This window comes from Crocuta crocuta, unplaced genomic scaffold (assembly GCF_008692635.1).
Source record: "Crocuta crocuta isolate KB4526 unplaced genomic scaffold, BGI_CrCroc_1.0 scaffold193, whole genome shotgun sequence".
NCBI lineage: Eukaryota > Metazoa > Chordata > Mammalia > Carnivora > Hyaenidae > Crocuta > Crocuta crocuta.
Genome location: NW_027529624.1, coordinates 2168137 through 2191429, shown reverse-complemented (window position 1 = coordinate 2191429; position 23293 = coordinate 2168137). Strand labels below are relative to the sequence as shown.

Genomic DNA, 23293 nt, shown 5'->3' with positions numbered 1-23293 from the left:
GCAAGGGAGAGAGAGGTGTACCGTTTGTAAAGCTGTTGACTGGGCTCTCAAGCAGAGAGGGACATCTAGAATCTTGTCCATGCTCAAATCCCAAGCCCTATTGAAGAAGTTTGGATCCTACCCTTAAAATACTTGAACCCAGTGGTGAATGGAATTTAACTAAAGCAGCAACAAATACAAGACCTGCCTCAATTACAGACTATAGTAATTCAACTTTTAGCAGTCAGAGCCAAGGCTATGCACTTTTCTAGAGATAAATATTTATTCCATCTCTATTCTTTATACCATTGTTTGTCATACAGTCAAAACTTCTGAGATACATGAGGAAGCAGGAAAATGTGACTTGCAATCAAGTAAAAAGAAAAAAAAAGAAAAAACAGTAGAAATAACCCCACAGTTGATGCAAATGTTGGGATTAGAATTAAGGACTTTACAATTACTATGCAATAGATATTAAAGAAACTAGTCAAAGGCGAAAAATGTGATTAGGTGATAATTTTAGTATAAAAATGGAAACTATTAAAAAGAAGGAAATGAAGAATTCATTCAGTGGGCTTAATGCAGATTGGACAAAGCAGAGCAAAGGATCAGTGAACTTGAAGATGGGCAATTGAAATTATCCCAACTGAAGCACAAAGAAAAGGAAGTCTTTTTTAGAAGGGAACAGTCTGTGGAACAATAGTAAATGGCCTAACATATGTACACTGCAGACTTAGAAAAAAGGGGGAGAGAGGTTGGGATAAGAAAAAAGAAATGTTTGAAGAGATAATGACTGAGAATTTTCTAAAATTGATGACAGATAATCAACCCATAGTGTCAAGAACTCAACAGTCTCTAAAGAGTATAAATATAAAGAAGACTACATCTTGCCACTTCACGGTCAATTAACTGAAAACCAAAGATAGAAAATTTTATAAGCAACCAGAGGAGATAAGACATATTCAGGGAACCACAATAAGAATATTGGTGGTTTTTTATTACAAACAGTTGATTCCTGAAGGCAATACAATGACATCTTTAAAGAACTACAAACAACTTTGTTAACTTACCAAAAATATTCATTTAAAAAAAGAAGGAAGTCTATGGCCATACAACCCTGAATGCACCTGCTCTTGTCTGAACCTGGAAGCAGGGTTGGGCCTGGTTAGTACTTTAATGAGAGGCCACCTGGGAATACTGGGTGCTCTAGGCGATGGATGGATGGATGGATGGATGGATGGATGGATAGATAGATAGACAGGAGATAAACAGATAAATTTAAATTAAAAAAAGATAAAAAGATATTTTCAGACAGTCAAAAACAGAATAATTCATTTCTAGCAGTTCTATACTGTAAAAAATACTAAAGGAAATTCTTCTAGGTGAAAGAAAATCATTCTGGATGTAAGATAGGATCTGCAAAAAAGAAGAAAGCACTAAAGATATGGATGAATATAAAATACCAACTTTTATGTTATTTTTAATTATGTAGATTTATATATTCTATTTAAGACTTAACAGGTCAAACGAACTAATAGTGAATTATATGAGATTATACCAATGTGAAGGGGCTTATAACATATATAGAAATAAAATTTGTAACGGAATCACAGATGATGGGAGGAAAATAAATACAAGTATATGTAAGTTCTTACATTATTCAATAGTAATATATGATTTGAAGGTAGACAGTGATAAGAATGCACATTGTGATCTAAAATAACATGAACAGCTATTTCAAAAAATTTAATAGGGGAATTTAAAATGGGCTACAAAAAATATCAGAAGGTAGGTAGGTAAGTTTAAGCTCAACTATGCCAATAATTGTATTCAGTACAAATAGTCTAAACTCTTCATTTAAAAGGCACAGAATAAAAATAAGCAAGAACCAACTAGACGCTGATAAGAGACATTTTAGAAGTATGAAGAAACAGGAGATAAAGCTTTCCAGTTATGGAATGAATAAGTCAAAGGAATAAAAGGCACAGTGTAAGGAATATAGTCCATGATATTCTAATAGCATTTTATGGTGACAGTAGCCACATTTGTGGTGAGCATAGCATAACACATAGGGAATTTGAATCACTGTGTTGTACATATGAAACTAATGTACCATTGTTTATCAACTATACTAAAAAATTTTTAATGAATAAACAATTTGAAATTAAAAAAACTGAAAAAGATGTGCTTTGCAAACAGTAAGCATAAGAAAGAATTCAAGACAAAATTAACAGGAATCTTACATCAAGAAGATATAACTCTTATAAATGTATATGTACCAGGTAACACCATAAAAAGACAAGAGTCTCAAACTGATAAACTCAGTATTGATAGAATATACAAAAATCAATAAAGATACAGATGATATTGATAGGGAAAATCTGTTGTAAGATGGCTGACAGGACTAATAAGAAAACACCTGTCCCTGATTAATTAGGAATGGGAAAGTAACAGGCTATAAATTGTTCCCTCTGCTAATGCTCTGGGCTCAGACCTCTGGAGAATGATCTCCTCTGAGCACACCGGTATAAAATAAACCTGCCTTCCAAGATCTCCCAAGTGCTGCTGGTTTTTCCACCGGGTGATCCAGACCAGATTCCATAACAATATGAATAATGCTGTCAACTGATTAGGTATACTGATATTTGGAAAACACTACACCCCAAAGCTATGAAAATATATTCTTTTTTAGCACATATGAAATATTCACCAAGATAGACCATATGCTCAGTCACAAAACAGGTATCAATAAATTTTAAAAGACTGACATCTTATAGAATATATATATTTTTTTTAAGTTTTTTTTTTTCCTTACTGAGAGAGAGACAGCGTGAGCAGGGGAGGGTCAGAGAGAAAGGGAGACACGGAATCTGAAGCAGGCTCCAGGCTCTGAGCTGGCTGTGAGCACAGAGCCCAGCGCAGGGCTCAAACCCATGAACCGTGAGATCATGACCTGAGCCGAAGTCGGACGCTTAACCGATTGAGCCACCCAGGTGCCCCTAAAATATATTCTTTGATTTCAATAGAATTAAATTAAAATGAATAGCAAGAAAATCGTAAATATAACTGATAATGAAAAAATGTATAAAAATTCATGAGACTCAAAACTGTACTTTGGTTAAAAATAGTCTTAGTATTAGAGTAATTTCTTTAAAATATTAAAATTCAGCTTGCCATTAAAAAACCAAACATTTATGGGATTCAGCTACAGCAGTGCTTAGAGGAAAAGTAATAGCTTTCAGTACTCCTTTAGAGAAGAAGGAATCAGGGACGCCTGGGTGGCTTAGTCAGTTAGGCGTCTGACTTTCGCTTAGGTCATGATCTCGCGGTTCGTGGGTTCGAGCCCCGCGTCAGGCTCTGTGCTGACTGCCAGCTCAGAGCCTGGAGCCTGTTTCAGTCTGTGACTCCCTCTCTCTCTGACCCTCCCCTGCTCACGCTGTCTCTCTCTCTCCTAGAAATAAATAAAACATTAAAAAAAATTAAAAAAAAAAAGAAAAGAAGGAATCAAAGAACCAAGCTTCCACCTTAAAAAGTAGAAAAGGAACAAATTAAACCTATAGTATAGTAAATTGAAGAAAGGAAATAATAAACTGAGGAATGGAAATCAATGAAACAGAAAGACAAACAACAGAGAAAATAAATGTGCAATAATTAGTGTATTGTCTCTAAGCTCTAATTCACCTTTCTAAGTCCTGCTTTGTGATAGTTGAGCTGGATGCTATAAACATTTCTCCTTTGCCAGCTGGCTTGATACTAGAATTCCTCAGTCGATGGTGGTGGTGGTTCTCTGCAAAGTCATAGTAGGAGAGAGAAGGCTTTCCTTATTGGTAGTCTTGTGTGTTTTTCCTGCCACATTAGCTAGCAGATGAGCATGTGGGAGGCCCAGTAGGATTAACCTTAGCTTCCCTCCTGAGCAAGCCTCAGCTTACCCATACCCTCTGGTAGATTTCCCTGCTCCTGAGAGGCCACTTCCACAGACCAGCCGCAGCTCACCCATACCCCTGAGCAGGTAGTTTCTCAGCTACCCAGGTTCCTATGAATCATGTCTGGCCTTGCCCTTTGGCAAGTTCCTTCCCTGTAGGGAAGATTCTGTGTTACTGTGGCAGCAAGACCCATGCATTGAGGTGGGAATCTCGGTGGAGGGTTCTTTTCTTCTAAATTCTTAATTCATTATTTACTTATTTTCTCTCCATTTAGTGGTGGTCTATGTTGTGCAATTGCTAATTTTGGACACCTTAGACAAGTACTATCCAACAAAAGCCATATACATAATTTTAAATTTTCTAATAGTTACATTAAAGAAAGCAAAAAGAAACAGATACAGTTAATTTTATTTTTATTTTGAGAGAGAGAGCATGAGTTGGGGGGCACAGGGGGAGAGAGAGAATCTTTAAGCAGTCTCCATACTCAGTGGGGAGCCTGATGGCAGGGCTCATTCTCATGATCCTGGGATCTTGACCTGAGCCAAAACCAAGAGTCAGATGCTCAAATGACTGAGCCACTCAGGTGCCCCAAAGTTAATTTTAATAATATATTTTATTTAACCCACTATATCTAAATCTTTTTAATATAAAATGAGTATTAAAATTTTAAGCTATTTTAACCTTTTTTTAATACAAAATCTTTGAAGTCCATTGTATATTTTATGCTTACAGCACATCTCTGTTCCAATTAGCTACATTTCAAGTGCTCAGAAGCCACTTCCGTGGTTAGTAGCTATCTACCGTACTGGATAGTGTAGCTTTAACTTTTCCTTTACTCCTGTCGTTGTTGACCAACTTTTGCTTGCTAATGTTCTTCATATTAAGTTTTCCATGTTCAAATTGCTGATGTAGTCTGTTTCTTGACTGAACCCTGATTGACTCAAAGCCAAAAGCTGGGTCTTGAAAAGATTAAATTGATAAACTACTAACAATATTGATCAGGGTGAAAAAGGGAGAAAATTTCTATCATAGCATTTCTATCATTCTTTATTAGGAATAAAAAGGGAGACATCACTCAAGATTCTCTAAATTTCAAAAGCATTATAAAGGACGTTATAAACATAATTCCAATAAATTATACAACTAAGATGAAATGAAAAACTTTTTGAAAGTACAAGTTATAAAATTCTCAGAAAAAAGAGTGAATAGCCCTATATCTCTTGAAGAACTTGAATTTATAATTGAAAACCTTCCCGTAAATAAAACTCCAGGCCCAGATGGCTTTGGTTGTGAATCCTATCATCTATTTGAGAAAGAAATCATACCAATTTTACAGTACTTTTCAGAAAACATAGTTCCTTATGTTTGGAACACTTCCCCAAAACATTTGTTTTATGAGACCATCATAGTTCTAATACCATACTCTAATATCAAAACCTGATAAAGAGATTTTAAGGGAAACAATAAAAGGATAGCCAAGTGTCCCCCAGAAAGAGACTCAGATATCCTTTTTTTTTTTTTTTTTTTTTTTCCTGAGAGAGAGAGAGACAACGTGTGCAAGGGAGGATCAGAGAAAGAGGGAGATACAGAATCTGAAACAGGCTCCAGGCTCCAGGGCCCGACGCGGGGCTCGAACCCACAAACCATGAGATCATGACCTGAGCCGAAGCCTGACGCTTAACCAACTGAGCCACCCAGGCGCCCCTTAGATATCCTTAATAATATAGTAACAAACTGAAGTTAGCAATATTTTTAAATATACTACATCATAATCCAGTGAGGTTTATCCCAGGAATACAAAGCTGGTTCAACATTATAAAAATCAATTAAGGTAATTCTTCCTATTTATCGAATAAAGGAAAAGATATTATGATTATCTCAATAGATGAAGAAAAAGCATTTGACAGAATTCAACATTGAATCATGATTTAAAAAAACTTTAGGAGTAGAAAATTTGTAAATGTTAATTTGATAAAGGTTGTCTATAAAAAGCATAACTAATATTCTTAATGGTGATATTTTGAGTGCTTTCTACCTAAGATAGGGAATAAAGCAAGGATATTTACTTTTACCACCTCCTGAAACGTAACCAGTGTAATTGGGGAAGAAAGAGAGTAGATAATTAGCTTACTAGCTTATTATCCTCTTCCCCATATTTTCTATCATAGCATTCTATTTTTTTCTAATAGTTACTACTTTTTAAATTTATCTCTGGGCTGCCAGTCTTCCTCAGTAAGCTCCAGGAAGGAAGGATCTAGTATTGTATCTGGCCTGTATTAAGATTATAATATTTGATGTATGAGTAAATACATTTAATGTTTGGGGAACCTTCTCTTCCCTACCTTTTCATGTTTCTTGTGGAGAGATATTCACTAATTTATCCCAGAGTAGAAATGAAAGATTTCATTGGTGAGATTGGTAGAAGGAGCTAGGTGAGTATAGCTCAGATTATACTTTTTCTTCTCTTCACTTGCTGAGAGCATATATCCTATTCTCTTCTTCCAAGTCATGAATTGTATAGGAGTAACCCCCATTGCAGGGAGGGTGTTGCTTATTATTGGGTAGGTAAATCTGTTTTATTCAGGAATGATATATTAGCAAGGCTACTTTCCCATAAGCCTAATATGTTTTCTCCAATTCATCTTTACTAGTAATGTGGTCTATTTTTTGATATTTAACTGTGTGACTTTCCCTTCCTTTTCAAAAAGGAAAAAGGGAGGAGAGAGTGTTACTGACTCATCTTAAACTCTATCATCTATCTAAAAACTAAAAAAATTATTTATTAAGAAAATCATAGAGAAGTGCCTGGGTGGCTCCGTTGGTTAAGCGTCTGACTTCGGCTCAGGTCATGATCTCACAGTTTGTGGGTTTGAGCCCCTCTTCAAGGCTCTGTGCTGACAGCTGAGAGCCTGGAGCCCGCTTCGAATTCTGTGTCTCGTTCTCTCCCTGCCTCTCCCCCACTTGTGTTCTGCCTCTTTCTGTCTCTTAAAAATAAATGTAAAAAAAAAAAAAANGCCCTGGGTGACTCAGTCCGTTAAGTGTCTGACTCTTGATTTCAGCTCAGGTCATGATATCATGGTTTGTGGGATTGAGCCCTGTGTTGGGTTCAGCACTGACAGGATGGAGCTTTCTTGGGATTCTCTCTTTCCCTCTCTCTCTGCTCCTTTCCCTCTCATGTTCTCTCTCTCTCTCAAAATAAATAAACAAACACTTAAAAAATCATAGAATTGCAAACTACTACTGAGGAAAAAAAGTTGTAACAGACATGGCAGAGAAAGGTTGCTATCATTAAAATATAAGGAGCTCTTATAGATCCTTTTATTCATTGCTATAGAAAACCAAACAAACATAAGCTGCAACTCACAAAAGAAGAAATATACAAATGGCTAGTAATAATGGCTACCATTTATTGAGGACTTACTGTATACTATGTCCTTAACAATTTACCTGCATTATCTCATGTAAACAGTAACAATGGTTTTTTTTTTCATTTCACCGTAGCAAATACTTATTATATGCTAACTACTCTTTAAGCATATTACTTAAATTCTACCTATTTTATAAACGACAAAGCAGGCAGGAAGAGGTTAGCCATTTGTGCAAATAGTTGAGCCAGTCTTTGAAATCAGGAGGTCTGACTTTAGATCCTATGTGGGTTTTTATTTTTTTTAACATTTATTTTATTTTTGAGAGAGTGTGTGCATGTGTGAGGGAGTGANTCCAAAATCCAGCTCTGTGCTGATAGCAGAGAACTTGATGAGGGCTCAAACCCCCCAACTCCCCAACCGTGAGATCATGACCCAAGCTGAAGTTGGAAGCTTAACCTACTGAGCCATCCAGGTACCCTTAGATCCTGGGTTTATACTTCTTGTCTATAAAACAAAGAAATATAATGCTTTCTTATGATTATTTTAATTTTATTAAAAAAATTTTTAATGTTTTATTTATTTCTGAGAGAGAGAGAGAGAGAGAGAGAGAGAGACAGCGTGAGCAGGGGAGGGTCAGAGAGAGAGAGAGACCCAGAATCTGAAACAGGCTCTGGGCTCTGAGCTAACTGACAGCACAGAGCCCAACGCGGGACTCGAACCCATGAACCGTGAGGTCATGATCTGAGCTGAAGCCAGATGCTTAACTGACTGAGCCACCCTGGCGCCCCTAATTTTATTTTTAAATTTCAAAAACAGTACGTGATTTTACTAACAAGTGTGAACCATGCAACAGTGTAAAATAAAAAATAATCACCTTATTTGCAGTCCTAAATTCTACTTTTCAAAGGTAACAGCTTTTGACAGCTTGGTATGCATTCTTCAAGACTTTGAAGAAAGGAAAATTTTTTAAATGAGATATTTTTTCCTTTGTCTTCCACTTGTATGTGTTAGTGTTTTTTAAAAAACCTTTAATACATGCTATTGGCAAGTGTACAGGGAGCAACTTCAGTGTACTACTGATGAGAGTGTAAATTGGTACACTGTATCTGGTGGAAAATTTGGCAGTGTCTATCAAAATTTTAAATGTGCCTATCTTACCCATTCATTGTTTTTCAAGGAAGTATTTCTAAGAAAATAGGACAAATGCCCCAAAATGTTGAAGATGCATGCATAAAGATAAGGATATACACTGCGTGGTTTATGGTAGCATTTTTTTTTTAAATCCCACTGTTGGAAACAGCCCTTGTCTAAATTGTACAGGTTTGGAAAATTAGTTTGTTACTATATAATTAGTCAAGTGAATGGTAGAATTGCTGTTGATATTTTTTTTTCTCTTTGTAAGATATATCAGAGTGGATTTTAGAATTTTAAAAGCTACTACCTCCTTGGGAAATCAATTACCTAAAGTCACAATCTCCATATTGAAAATCACTATAAGGAGATGTATATAACTGATCAGTACAGCACCTGATAATAAATAGCTGGTATTATTATTACTATGTCTGTATCTCCACAATTAGCATTTTTTGGTAATCAGAAATAAAAGATTATAAAACAGAGTACTTACCATATTAACTATCAAAGGTTTGTGAAAGACCAGTTCTTAGAATCACCAGACATAAATTCAGGTATTCTGGCTCTTTGAGAACTTGGACAAGTCCCTAAAATTTTAAAATAACCCTATCTGCCAAATGGAGATATCAACCAAAGTGCTAAACTGAGGGTTATTTTGAGGAAGAAATGTAAATTATTTGAAAAGTAAAGTGCTATAGAAACATTTAGTATAGGAAGCTGGTTTTAAGCATATTAGTAGATTGTCTAATGCCTAGTACGATGCCTGAAATCTAATGAGTGTACATTTCTTGACATATTTTTGAATTTATAAATTGTGTGGTTTCTTCCTGCATATTCAAAGTTTGATTTATGTATAATCATTTCATATGTAGAGTTTGAGCTTTTCACTTTTTCCAGAATGTGTTGTTGCAATAGAAAAGAATAATTATTAAAATTTGTGTACATTTTTGTCCCTTTTTCTTATTTTAGGAATGGAACATAACTAAACTTTCAATTGAGTATGATTCTGAGCCCTTTGGAAAGGAACGAGATGCAGCTATTAAGAAACTGGCTACTGAAGCTGGAGTAGAAGTTATTGTACGAATTTCACATACATTATATGACCTGGACAAGTAAGTTTTTCTTTTTTTTATTCTCTTAAAATACACATAACATAAAACTTGTTATCTCAACCATTTTTAAGCATACAGTTCAGTGGTATTAAGTATATGGACCAGTAAGTTTTAACCTATGGGACTTAAGTTTATGAAATGGAAATAACAACATCTACTAGTAGAATTGTGGGAGAATTAAGTGAATATATGGTAAGTCCTTAGCCTTTTAACTACTGTGGTTTTTTAATTTAATCAATGACAGATGCCAAAATTACAGGCATAGTTAGTGCATAAGATAAAAATACTCAGAATTTCAGTTTCAAAACTATTATGAGTATTACAAAATTTTTCTTGACCATTCTAAATCAACATGATAAATCACACCAATAAGAGAAAGGATGAAAACCATATGATCATTTCAGTAAATGCAGAAAAAAGCATTTGACAAAGTACAACATCCGTTCATGGTAAAAAACCTTCTGAAAAGTAAGTCTAGAGGGAATATATCTCAAAATAATAAAGCCTTATATGAAAAACTCACAGCCAATGTTCTATTTAATGGTGAAAAACTGAGAGCTTTTCCCCTAAAGTCAGGAACAAGACAAGGATATCCACTCTCACCATTTTTATTCAACATAGTACTAGAATTCCTAGCCACAGCAATTAGACAACATAAAGAAATAAAAGGTATTCGAATTGGTAAAGAAGAAGTAAAACTCTGACTATTTACAGATGCCATGATACTGTATATAAAAATCCCTAAAGACTCCACCAAAAACTACTAGAAATGATAAATGAATTCAGTAAAGTCGCAGGATATAAAATCAGTGTGCAGAAATCTGTTGGATTCCTATACACCAATAAAGATGAATGGAATTTGAGAAGACAAATGAGCATAGAGAAAAGAGAGAGAGAGAGAGGCAAACCAAGAAACAGACTCTCAACTCTAGAGACAAACTGATGGTTACCAGAGGCGAGGTGGGTGGGCGGATGGGTGAAATAGGTGATGGGGATTAAGGAGGACACTTGTGATGAACCTTGGGTGTTGTATGGAAGTGTTGAATCCTAAAGTATACACCTCAAACTAATATAATAGTCTATGTTAACTAAGTGGAATTTAAGTGAAAAACTTTTTGAAAATGTACTATATTTGGATTAAGGAAACCTTGATTTTGCTATTTATTAAATAGTTTTGCAGCCTTGATTAACTTATTTAATTCTTTTGGTAGGCTCTAGTTTCTGATCCATAAAATGAAGGAATTGGATTTTACAGTAATTCTTTATTAGGGCTAAATGCTAAGCAAATGGCCATAGTAAAAGAAAATAACTGGTTATTCCCAAATAGTGTCTAATTCAAACTAACATTGTCAATGCTAATTTTTCTTTTTAATATAACTTCACTGAGGCAATTAGTGATCAGAAGTAAATATAAAATGTACATGAGATACATATGCTGGAATTTTTAACAACGGCATGATGAGCACAATAGAAAATAGCAAGTGATTGTCACTACAGTAATACAGAATCCTAATTAATGAGACTTACTGCTCCTTGTTATCATATTGGTCTGGTTTAGTTTTAATGTTTTTATCTTTTCATATGTATTATTTTTATGTTATTGCCTATAGGCTAATTTAGCCACTTGTTTTTTTCACTCATAGATGCTTAATGATACCCTTTGTCTTAAAGGTTTTGTTATTTGCATACTGTATATTTTTGACAACTAGCAGATGTTTAAAAAATTGCGAGAATGATTTTTAGATGCATTAACTATTTTAGTAATTTCCTGGTCATATAAGAAGCTTACATCCACCTAGAAGTCTTAAGTAATAAATTTTATTTTCTGATTTTAAGCCTTTTCAGAACTTATCAATCAAATTGTTATTTTACTAATTTTGTATTAGGATCATAGAACTCAATGGCGGACAACCACCTCTTACTTATAAAAGATTCCAGACTCTCATCAGCAAAATGGAACCACTAGAGATACCTGTAGAGACAATTACTTCAGAAGTAATAGAAAAGTGCACAACTCCTCTGTCTGAGGACCATGATGAGAAATATGGAGTCCCTTCACTGGAAGAACTTGGTAGGTGTAAATGGTAATAAATATAGAGCTTAAGAGTTAATAAATCACTCGGAAAATCTCACTTCTAATTTGACATTTAAAGTATTTTGGATTTAAGAGGGAAAGAAAGAAAAAAATCTAAAAGAAACTTTTAAACTAAAAACTGATAAATCTGTACATTATTTATGTGTTCTATAAATGTGATCTTTCTGTTATCACCTTAAGATACTCATCCTAAAGTGTAGAGACCATGATATATCCTTACATATGAGGACCTATCCAGGGCCCTCAATTCCTATTTATGCTACTATCATAATTTTTCTGCAAAGTATTTTTTTTCCTACTTACTGTGGTTCAATAAAAATTATTTTAGTTCCAGAAGAATTTTTTTCTTTTTTTTCTTTTAGGTTTTGATACAGATGGCTTACCTTCTGCAGTATGGCCAGGCGGAGAAACCGAAGCACTTACACGTTTGGAAAGGCATTTGGAAAGAAAAGTATGATAATATAGATCATGCTTGTATTTCCAAACTGACATCTAAAAAATAATTTCATTCTTTTTTAAAACCAAAAAATAGACTGTTGAACAAGAGGAATTGAGAGAAGTAGTTAAAATAGCACAGACCTAATTGTTTGAAAATTAACAACCATCTCTTCATTTAGATATTTTTTTTTCCTCCTCTGCTGATTATTTCCTCTTTAGCTACTACCAATACTACCTCTTCTATTCTTTCTGTGTAAGCTGGTATCTGATGACCATAACTTTGAAGCTAAGATAAAGTTCTTCTATTTCACCTTTACCTCAGTGTCAAGGAGACAGGTTGAAAGTGCTCTCAGCTTCGTGTTAGGAATTTGAAGGTAATTTATTTCATGAGTATGTGCTACACGAGGATGGCTAAAACAAAAAGAATGCTTACTTGTTTCCTGTTGTCTTTTTTGTTAAAACATGTTTGTGGCTGGGATAATAAAATATTATTCTCCAAGAAGTATATAACGTTTTAAAATTTTTGTTTTGGAGAGAGATTAGAGAGTGTGAGCAGGGGAGGGGCAGAGGGAAAAGCCGAGAGAGAATCTTAAGCAGGCTCCATGCCCGGCTCAATGTCCAAAGTGGGGTTCTATCTCAACCATGAGTGACTTGAGCAGAAATCAAGAGTTGGATGCTCAACCAACTGACCCACCCAGGCGCCCCAGAACTATGTAACTTTAAAGAAGTATATATCAGTTTTAAACACTCTTTAAAATGGAAAAGGTGCTCTTTAGCATAACTCTCTCTGTGTATTTTCAGGCTTGGGTGGCAAACTTTGAAAGACCACGAATGAATGCAAATTCACTGCTTGCTAGCCCTACTGGACTCAGTCCTTATCTTCGATTTGGTTGTTTGTCATGTCGACTATTTTACTTCAAACTAACAGATCTCTACAAAAAGGTACTATCTAAAACTGAAGCTTGATTTTCAGAATACTTTTAAAAAAATTGCTGATAATACTTTTTTGCATTTTAACCTTAGGTAAAGAAGAACAGTTCCCCTCCCCTTTCCCTCTATGGGCAACTGTTATGGCGTGAATTTTTCTATACAGCAGCAACAAATAATCCACGCTTTGATAAAATGGAAGGAAACCCCATCTGTGTTCAGATTCCTTGGGATAAGAATCCTGAGGCTTTAGCGAAATGGGCAGAAGGACGGACAGGATTTCCATGGATTGATGCCATCATGACACAGCTTCGTCAGGAGGGTTGGATTCACCATTTAGCCAGACATGCAGTTGCTTGCTTCCTAACCCGAGGTGATCTATGGATTAGTTGGGAAGAAGGAATGAAAGTAAGTATTCTGATAACTAATATAGTACAGTTTTATTTTGCAGGACTCTATACTTCATTAAACAATTCCTGTAAGTTGTCTTTAATGTAGATTCATTTATAGTCTAATTTTTTCAATGAGTAAGGAGTTTAAATCCCTGAAGAGGCACACTCTTGGAGAGCAGAATGGTATAGTCAGACAGGAAAAATGGTAAAAACTGATCTGATTGACCTAAAGTCATTTCAGAGGCTGAACTAGCCTAGCGATCAAGGGGAACTATAAAGTTTAATAACACTCTGAACTTACTGGATTAACATATTTATAGGTGATGATTTCTCCTACAAAAAAGGATTCACCCAAAAATTCTTAGAAATAGTGAATTTATATCATAAAATTTAAGTATGTATTATTTCACCTCACTTTAAAATCACAGCTTTTTAGTAAACTAGTGTGTAAAGTGAAACATACTGCATTCTATGACATCATCTTGTCGTTATATGTAATAGGATTTGTTTTACCTTCCTGCCTGTATCATAAATTTCCTCTATCCAAGGACCATTTCTGATCCATTTAAAACATTTTTTTTAATGTTTGTTTATTTTTGAGAGACAGAGTGCAAGCCAGGAAGGGGCAGAGACAGGGAGGCACAGAATTTGAAGCAGGTGCCAGGCTCTGAGCTGTCACCATGAAGCCCGATGCGGGGCTCAAACTCAGGAACCATGAGATCATGATCTGAGCCAAAGTCAGATGCTCAACCAACTGAACCACTCAGGCTCCCCTTCTGATCTCCTATATTTCCTACTACAAAGCTGTACATGATGTAGACATATAGCACTTAATGAATTTATAAAAATTCATTTTAATTTGGTCAAGGAATTCCAAATTTAAACTCTATAATGCTAGTGCATTTTTAAAGGTCATTTATATTTGACTACTCCCAATATGTAGGCCAGTGTACCAAGCTTCTAAAGTTTTTTTAGTGAGTTATTTGGTAGCATCTTTGCTTTTGCAAAAATGTTTACTGCTTTTTTTTCTTTCATTTTTTAATTTGAATCATTGACTTGAGTAATTAGTTTACCCTAGCCCAATACCACTGCAAAGATTAGAAAAGTAAATTCTATTCAGAAATTCACTTATATTACTGATATTTTTCTTTCCCTGAAATAACTCATTATAGAACAGAACATTGACAAGGAGGCAGACTTTGGAATGTTTAATTTTACAGTTCTATACTAGATTTTCTTTGCCTTGATTTTTGATCTTCAGAGACCTGGAAAATGCTTGCTTTGAGAATTATGTGTGTATAAACTAATTGGTTACTGTTACTTCTGAAGGTATTTGAAGAATTATTGCTTGATGCAGATTGGAGCATAAATGCTGGAAGTTGGATGTGGCTGTCTTGTAGTTCCTTTTTCCAACAGTTTTTTCACTGCTATTGCCCTGTTGGTTTTGGTAGGAGAACAGATCCCAATGGAGACTATATCAGGTAAATCGAGGGTGATTATTTTTCAGTTTGGAGTAACTAATCCAGGAAGAAATTTTTATGTTTAAGCAACACTTAAGATTTTCCCCACTCATCATGGGCAGCAGAGATGAGGAGATGGGCAAACAAATCCTTTAAATGGTATTAACTTGATTTTGGTCATCTATAGCTAATAATTAGTTTGTTATAATTTGCTTATAGTTCATTTTATTAATAATTTTTCTTCCTTCTCCCAAAAGGCGTTATTTGCCTGTCTTAAGAGGTTTCCCTGCAAAATATATCTATGATCCCTGGAATGCACCAGAAGGTATCCAAAAGGTAGCCAAATGTTTGATAGGAGTTAATTATCCTAAACCAATGGTGAACCATGCTGAGGCAAGCCGTTTGAATATTGAGAGGATGAAACAGATTTATCAGCAGCTTTCACGATATAGAGGACTAGGTATGTCAGCAATTACCTTTTGTTTGTTTCTTTGGCAGATATTTATGTGTACCTATCCTTGAATTTGATCTTCAGCATAATTTAGGAAATTTTTTCCCTTTAGGTCTTCTTGCATCAGTGCCTTCTAATCCTAATGGGAATGGAGGCCTCATGGGGTATTCTCCTGGAGAAAATATTCCAGGTTGTAGCAGCAGTGGAAGTAAGTGAAAAGGAATTTTCTACACTTAGTAACATAAAGAGATTAATAACCAAATATATTTTTATTGAATCCTCACTATGTTTTTAAAAAATCTATCTTTTGTAATCTATCTTTGTGTAGTAGGTTCTTTGTATACATACATACATGTGTATATACCTTCACTCACACACACCATCATTCCATTAGTGACATTGTAGAGATGAAAAACATCTTTACACATAGTAGAATTTAGGTCAAGGTAAAAGATCTTGCGAACTGAATGAGGAGGGCAATTTTAAGGATAAAATGAAACTAAAATATCATGATTTTTTTTTTAACTTTCTTTAGGTATGTATTAGCTAGAAGGTAATTAGTTAAGGTCAGGGGTCCTGGGACTGTGGTCAGAAGATTTATCATGCAGATGCATAGGGCCTCTAGTCCTTTTTGCACATGAGTTTTTCTTTAGTCTGTTTGTAGTGGTTTTCTTTTTTTTTTTTTTTAATGTTTTTTATTTCTAGGAGAGAGAGAGAGAAAGAGACAGCGTGAGCAGGGGAGGGTCAGAGAGAGAGGGAGTCACAGACTGAAACAGGCTCCAGGCTCTGAGCTGGCAGTCAGCACAGAGCCTGACGCAGGGCTCAAACCCACGAACCGCGAGATCATGACCTAAGTGAAAGTCGGACGCTCAACCGACTAAACCACCCAGGCGCCCCTGTAGTGGTTTTCTGAATGGTATATATTTAATTGCCACATATATTCTTAATGTGTGACATTAATAATATCAAGAAGCCAGTGTTCATTGGAAATTTTGAATCACTGTATTAATTTTCAGTTATACTAACCAAAAATAGCATGAGGCTAATTAATTTGATTAAAAACAAGGCAGCATTTGAAGAATGCTTATTTTTTCCCCAAAAAAGTCAGATGTTTAAAATTGATAATTAAGAATAAAACCTTTGGGGTACCTGGGTGGCTCAGTCAGTTTAGTGTTTGACTTCGGCTCAGATCATGATCTTGTGGTTTGTGAGTTTGAGCCTCACATTGGGCGCTGTGCTGACAGTTCAGAGCCTGCTTTAGATTCTGTGTCTACCCCTCTCTATGCCCCTCCTCTGCTTGCACTCTGTCTCTCCCTCTCTCTCTCTCAAAAATAAATATTAAAATATTTAAAAAATAAAACCTTTAAAAAATTAACCTTTCTGGGGCATTTGGGTGGCTTATTTGGTTAAGTGTCAGGCTCTTGATTTCATCTCAGGTCATGATCTCCTGGTTTGTGAGTTTAAGCCCTGCATGGGGCTCTCTACTGGCAGTGTAGAGCCTGCTTAGGATGCTCTCGCTCTCGCTCTCTCCCCCCCTTCCTGCCTCTTTGCCCCTCTTGTGTACACTCTCTCTCTCAAAATAAATATATAAACTTAAAAAAAGATTGAAACTTTCTGATTCAGAAATGCCCTGCATCCTTTTGAGAGCATATACTTTATTCTCCAACAGTTAGATTAAGGAGAAAGGAACAAAGCCACTCACATTTTGACTACCTACTTTGTGCCTAGTACAAGAGGAGTTTGCCACATCCTCACAATAACCTGGAGAGGTGGTGGTGGAAATAGGTCAAGAAGGGTTAGGTAACTTAACCAAAATCTCACAGTTAGTAAGTAGTTGAGCTAAGCTTCATATCCAGGTCTGACTAGTCTGAAACTTATCACTGGGCCTCTCTTGCAACTGTAATGCCATATGTAGTGTTTATAAAATTAAGCATTTTTTTTGTACTGGAATGTGTCTCACCTAGCAATCTAGTAGCTACTAGTGATGGCAATCTACTTCAGAAATGTTCTTTTCTGTCCTAGAATTTGAACTTCAACAAGGTGTCAATTCAGTTTTTCTGTCAGATCTCTTGTTAAGTTCACAGGCTGTTTCCTCTGCCCATACGTGAGTTTGAGGGACAGAGTTCTGTGAAGCACTAAAATAACAGGCAGGTACCAGAAGGGTGGGAAGCAACAGGCTTTGAGGTGCCCAGCTGATCACTATCCAGTGATGGTATGTACTGCTTCTTGGTCCCCTCAAATCTGTATTCATTATTTGGAGTTATCTGCAAAAACAAATCACGGTATCGAGTTAAATTGGAATAATTTTGCTTTACAAATTTTGTACACGTATTTTATGATATAATGGAATTAATGAATCTTGAAAATACTCTAATCATGTAAATAGTTGTATGTAGGTGTTGTGAGGCTTTGAGTGTAAATGAGAGGAAGGGAAACACAAATGAAAAAAGTGACATTTTGTAAGATGCTGCTTTCACTTGCAATAGGGGAAAAAAGACCATTGAGAGCTGAAGGAGCTACAGAAATTCTCTTGGAGGATTGTGGGGTGGGGAGCATTGGGTAGGCCGATGAAGGAGAGAGCACTGTGGACCTGGAAATGGGAGTGATTGTGGAGAGAGCCTGAGGATTTGGACTGTGCTGTTAAAGCAGTTCTCTCCTCCAGTTTCTGTCCCATTTGAAAGGATTAGAGACTAGGGGGGCAAGATGGCGGAGAAGTAAGGGGCTCCGTACCTGCACTCGCACCCATGCATCACACGGAAAAGATCTGAAGCCATTGGAAACCTTACAAAACCTGAGAGATTGGGAGAAAAAGGACGCAGAATCCACAGAGAGAGCCTTCTAATGTGAGTGCGAACTGGGGAAGATAAAATCGGGCCGGGATCGGAGACTCCAGGGTGGGAGACGATCCCCCTCTACGGGAGTGAGAGGGGAAAAGGAGAGAGTCCGAAACAGAAAAACCTCCGCTCAGGGGGGAAAAACCTCCGCTCGGGGCATAGAAGGACTGTACTTGCCAAATACCTGCACGCCAGGTCCCCTCGCGCCACCTGGTCCCGGGGGGCTGAGCGCACAGACTGCTTCTCTGTGCCGGCTCCTGGCGGCTGGACTTCAGAGTGGCTGCCTGCCCTGCCGCCATTGTCCTCCCGGGCGGCTGGGGCCCCAGAAAGAGCCGCGCANAGGGGGAAAATGGTGGGGGAAAGGGAGAGAGGAAAACCATGAGAGACACTTGAATGCTGACAAAAACTGAGGACTGATGGATGTGGGGGGGAGGGGGGATGGTCATGGAGGAGGGCACTCGTGGGGATGAGCATTGGGTGTTATGTGGAAACCAATTTGACAAACTATTTGTAAAAAAAAAAAAAGAAAAGAAAAAAAAGGATTAGATACTTCTGAAGCATATCCATTTATGCCGTCTACTTATCCTGTTTGTAGGCTTTTATCTTATAGTGTCTCTCAAGGCATATCGAAGGGCAGTATTCTATAAAACTTGTACACAGAGGTATTGAAGTATTTTTGTTCTTAAAATAAAGCATAATCTAATTATGATAGTAATATGTTTTAGGTTTTATTTAATTTTTAATTTAATTTTTTCCTTTTCTTCTTAATTTAGAGAGAGAGAGAGCCCAAGTGGGGTAGAAGGACAGGGGGAGAGTGGGTGGAGAGAGAGAGAGAGAGAGAGAAAGACTGAAGCAGGCTCCATGCTCATTGTAGAGGCTGACATGGGGCTCAGTTCTACAATCCTGGAATCATGACCTGAGGCGAAATCAAGAGTTGGAAGCTTAACCAACTGAGCCACCCAGTCATCCTCTTAATTTTTAATAAGAATACCCATTCAGGGACTCCTGGGTGACTCAGTTAAGTGTCTGACTTCAGCTTAGGTCATGATCTCATGGCTTCTGAGTTCAAGCCGCACATTGGGCTCTGTGCTGACAGCTCAGAGCCGGGAGCCTGCTTTGGATTCTGTGTCTTCCTCTCTTTGTCTGTTTGTCTCTCTCAAAAATAAATAAACGTTAAAAAAAAAAAAAAGAATACACATTCAGCATTATTAATCATTAGGGAAGTGCAAATTAAAGCTACTAAGAGACAGTCCTTCACACCCACTTAGGTGACCAACTATCACTGATTAGCAGGGATTGAGGGGTTTCCTGGTACATGGGACTTGGAGTGATAGCGCCTGAAAAGTCTCAGGCAAGCTGGAGTGAGTTTGGTTACCCTGTACCCACTTGAGTGCCTAAAAAATGACAGACCGTAACAACTGTTATAGAGGATGTGAAGAGACTGGAACCCTCAAATACTGTTGAGAGATGGGCTGTAAAATGGTACAGCCACTTTCGGGAAAAGCTAAAAATAAATTTAACGTACAGCACAGAAACTCCATTCCTAAGTATATATCCAAAAGAAATGAAAGTATATGTCTACACGAAGACTTAAGAAATGATAAAAATGTTTTTGATAGCTTTGTTTATAATAGTCCAAATGTGGTACATCCATGCAGTGGAATATTAATTCGTAAGAAGGAATAAAGTGCTGGCACACACTACAACATGGATAAACCTCAAAAATACTGTTAAGTTAAAGAATCCATACACAAAACACCACATACTGCCCAATTCCATTTATATGAACTATCTAGAAAAAATATGTCTTTAAAAGAAACTAAGTTAATGGTTATCTTAGACTTAAGGGTAGGAATGAGAATGAATGCACATGGGTATGAAAATGTTCTAAAACTGGATTGGATTGTGCTAATGATTACACAACTCTGTAAATTTACTAAAAATTATTGAATTGTACACTTAAACAGGTGAATTTTATGATCTGTAAATTATACCCTCAAAACTGCTTTTACTTATTTTTTATTTTTTAATTTTTTTTTAATTTTTTTTTTAACGTTTTATTTATTTCTAGGAGAGAGAGAGACAGTGCAAGCAGGGGAGGGTCAGAGAGAGAGGNATCCAGTAATGTCACTATTAAATTTTTGATATGTTTCCTTTGAATATCTTTTCTATGCAATTTTTCCCTCCATGGTATCTTTTTCTTTAATTTATTATTATTTTTAAATAGTTGNTGAGAGTGCTGCTATGAACATTGGGGTACATGTGCCCCTATGCATCAGCACTCCTGTATCCCTTCCCTCCACGGTATCTTAAGTTAGAATTTTATGAGTGAAAAGTCCTTTTGGTGCTATTGATAGTGTAACGTAAGAGGAGTGTAATCATACAAACTTTGCCCTTAGAAAACATGGAATTTTTAGAAATAAGAAATATGGGTTTTCTTTTTTTAGCTCTTTTCACACTAAGATCCCCATCTTATATAATCTTGACATTTGAAATTGAACTACTGTAATGTCCCTGAAGATACAGTGAATGTGGGGATTTCTGAATTTTGTAAGGAGCTCAGCTAGTCATCACCTCTTTTCCTTTCTCATTGTCTCTTGTACTGCTATTCTTGTGAAAATATAACGTAATTGCATTTTTATGGGAAGTTAAAGGCAGTTGAGACATTCATGAATTTAGGGACTCAGGAAGACTCTAGTGCCTGCTTATCATTTAGCTCTCTAAAGAAATAAAATGCCATCTTAAGGAAATTCTGAATATATTTATTGAACTTAATTTACCACCACCTCCTCAAAAATAGTCACTCTCCTGATTTCTAATAGTATAATTTTTTGCCCATTTTTGAACTTTATAGAATCCTATAGTTGGTATTCTATTTTGTCTGGCTGCTTTCACTCAGTATTTTATTTATGTGATTATTCTCATTTATCTTAGAACTAGAAGAGGAATGAAATTGATTAACATAAGAAACTGAGGTGACTAGTCTGTGACTTAGCCTACCTCTGTGAATCTTCCAGTAAAATTGACTTTTCCTTCCTCAGTGTTCCCACTGTACGCTGTAAAAACTTCCCTCTTAGAACCTAGTAACATTTATTTGTCTTTAGTAATTTTATTTATCTGTCATCTACTTCACTGTAAGTGCCTTGAAGACAAGACCTCATGTCTTAGTAATGTTTGTATCCCTAGTACCTATGCCTTTAGCATAAAGAAGCACTAAACAAATGCATAAAGTATGAAGAAATATGATAATTGAAAGTTATTTGTTGAAGTTTTCTTGATTATAAAATATATGTAACATAAAACAGTATCTAACCATTTTAAATGTACAATTCAATGAAATTAAGTACATTCACATTGTTATGTGAAGTTTTAAATAAATCTTGTACAATAATGCAAGGCAACAAGTATCCCTATTAGGGGAAGCCCTGCTTCTGGTAAAACTGGGAGTAGCACCATTCAGTGGTAAACTTGCCGTAGTACAGAATGTGACCTACAGACTTACAAGTCCTAAGAACTGAGTGTTTTTAGTTTAATTAGAGGTAACTTCTGTGAATGGCACACTAGAAGTTTAAAAATCAGGGTGCTTGTTGTATGTAAGTGATGAATCACTGAATTCTACTCCTAAAACCAATATTGCACTGTATATTAATTAACTGAAGTTTAAAAAAATAAAAATCATGTGACAAAATATCAAGGAACACTGGTTTATTATTTATGGTGGAGCTGTCCCTTTCCAATGATAGAAGGCCTCATCCCTGATCAGGGCGTCCACTTGCCCAATTTTGAGTACTTTGAAAAGCTGAATTCTTTATCCAAAGGAACTTGATGAGCATGAAATTATAATAAAAAGTAGATTGTCTTGTTCAGACCATGAGATGACCTCTTTGTAGGGGCTAGAATGTTCATATTTGTCCATTATCTAGACCCATTGACAAAGATGTTTCTTTAGAACCTATTTCCTATGCCAACCCATTCTCCTGTGACATTGGTTTTTTTTTAGAAAGGTTGATATAATTGCTTAGGCTAGGTAACTGCCATATTGTTACCTCCTTGTGTGATTTGAATTGTTAAATTCTCATCTGGCAGGACCTTATTGCTTATCTCCAAGGAACAGGCACTGAGGGAAGAATGTGGAATAGAGGGACAAGAGGTGAAAGAAGGATATATATCTCACCATTGCCCTGTATTTTCCTTCCATGATCAAGTGTCTCATTGTCATGCAGTAAATAAATGTTTTTTAGAAAATGATTGTCAGTGATTTTGCCTTTGAACCAAAAGTCAACATTTCTGTGACCCTAAGTTTATGTTTTCCTGATTTGAGCATATGATTTTCAGTTCATATGAAGGATTGAGGTTTAGTCCTAAAAAGTATAAATGCCCTAATACAATTACTAAAAATTGGATTTGTAGTCTTAACACGTACAACTTGGAATTTAAATAATTTTTCTGTGTTTTAAATATTAACAGGTTGCCCTCAAGGGAGTGGTATTTTACATTATGCTCATGGAGACAGTCAGCAAACTCAGCTATTAAAGCAAGGTAAGAATGAAGCATTTGAGCATACTGTTCTTTTTACCTTTTCTATTGTAAACATACATTTTTTAAATATATAGGAAGAAGCTCCATGGGCACTGGTCTCAGCAGTGGGAAACGTCCTAGTCAGGATGAGGATACACAGAGTATCGGTCCTAAGGTCCAACGACAGAGCACTAATTAGGTAAATATTTTAGAGCCTTATTTCTTGCTTTAGTGGAGTGTGTAATCAATATAAATTAAGACAATTTCCAAAATAGAGCTAATCACTTTTTTCAAACTAGAGAAACTGAGGCATTAACTTTTCAGTGATTGTTACAAAACCATTTAATTCTTAGACAAGAGAAGTGCGTTTGTACTGGACAGAGTGCTGCACTTAGATTTAAAAATGGTCATCTTAATTGATGATCTTTAAATTTGAAAAACTTCTGATGTGCTCAAGTTTTTTCTCAGAAAAAGACATCTTTTTCATTTCCTTACTATGAGTCTAAAACAGTTAAAGTGACTTTTTATTTTAGTAGTATTAATATAATCCCTTCATGAACTTTTCCCCAAATCTTTGCCTCTTAAATGTTTTAAGTTTCTTTTATGTATTGTGATACTTCTGAAATCTAAATTCTTTCTAGTTAGAGAATAGTTAAGTTTTT

General features: G+C 35.9%; 1 protein-coding gene across 2 annotated transcripts in view; it reads left to right on the top strand.

The window, feature by feature from the left end:
- Nucleotides 1-23293, top strand: part of CRY1 (cryptochrome circadian regulator 1) — a 92296-nt gene that overhangs the window by 67880 nt on the left and 1123 nt on the right. Inside the window, exons 3-12 of one of the 2 annotated variants that reach the window (XM_077762019.1) lie at nucleotides 9374-9516; nucleotides 11403-11587; nucleotides 11974-12062; nucleotides 12851-12991; nucleotides 13073-13384; nucleotides 14698-14849; nucleotides 15086-15288; nucleotides 15392-15487; nucleotides 22581-22652; nucleotides 22731-22830. In XM_077762019.1, coding sequence (XP_077618145.1) covers nucleotides 9374-9516; nucleotides 11403-11587; nucleotides 11974-12062; nucleotides 12851-12991; nucleotides 13073-13384; nucleotides 14698-14849; nucleotides 15086-15288; nucleotides 15392-15487; nucleotides 22581-22652; nucleotides 22731-22830 — 1493 coding nt within the window. Of the gene's footprint in view, nucleotides 1-9373; nucleotides 9517-11402; nucleotides 11588-11973; nucleotides 12063-12850; nucleotides 12992-13072; nucleotides 13385-14697; nucleotides 14850-15085; nucleotides 15289-15391; nucleotides 15488-22580; nucleotides 22653-22726; nucleotides 22831-23293 lie in introns of both variants that reach the window. The other variant, XM_077762018.1, reaches the window with a different exon arrangement.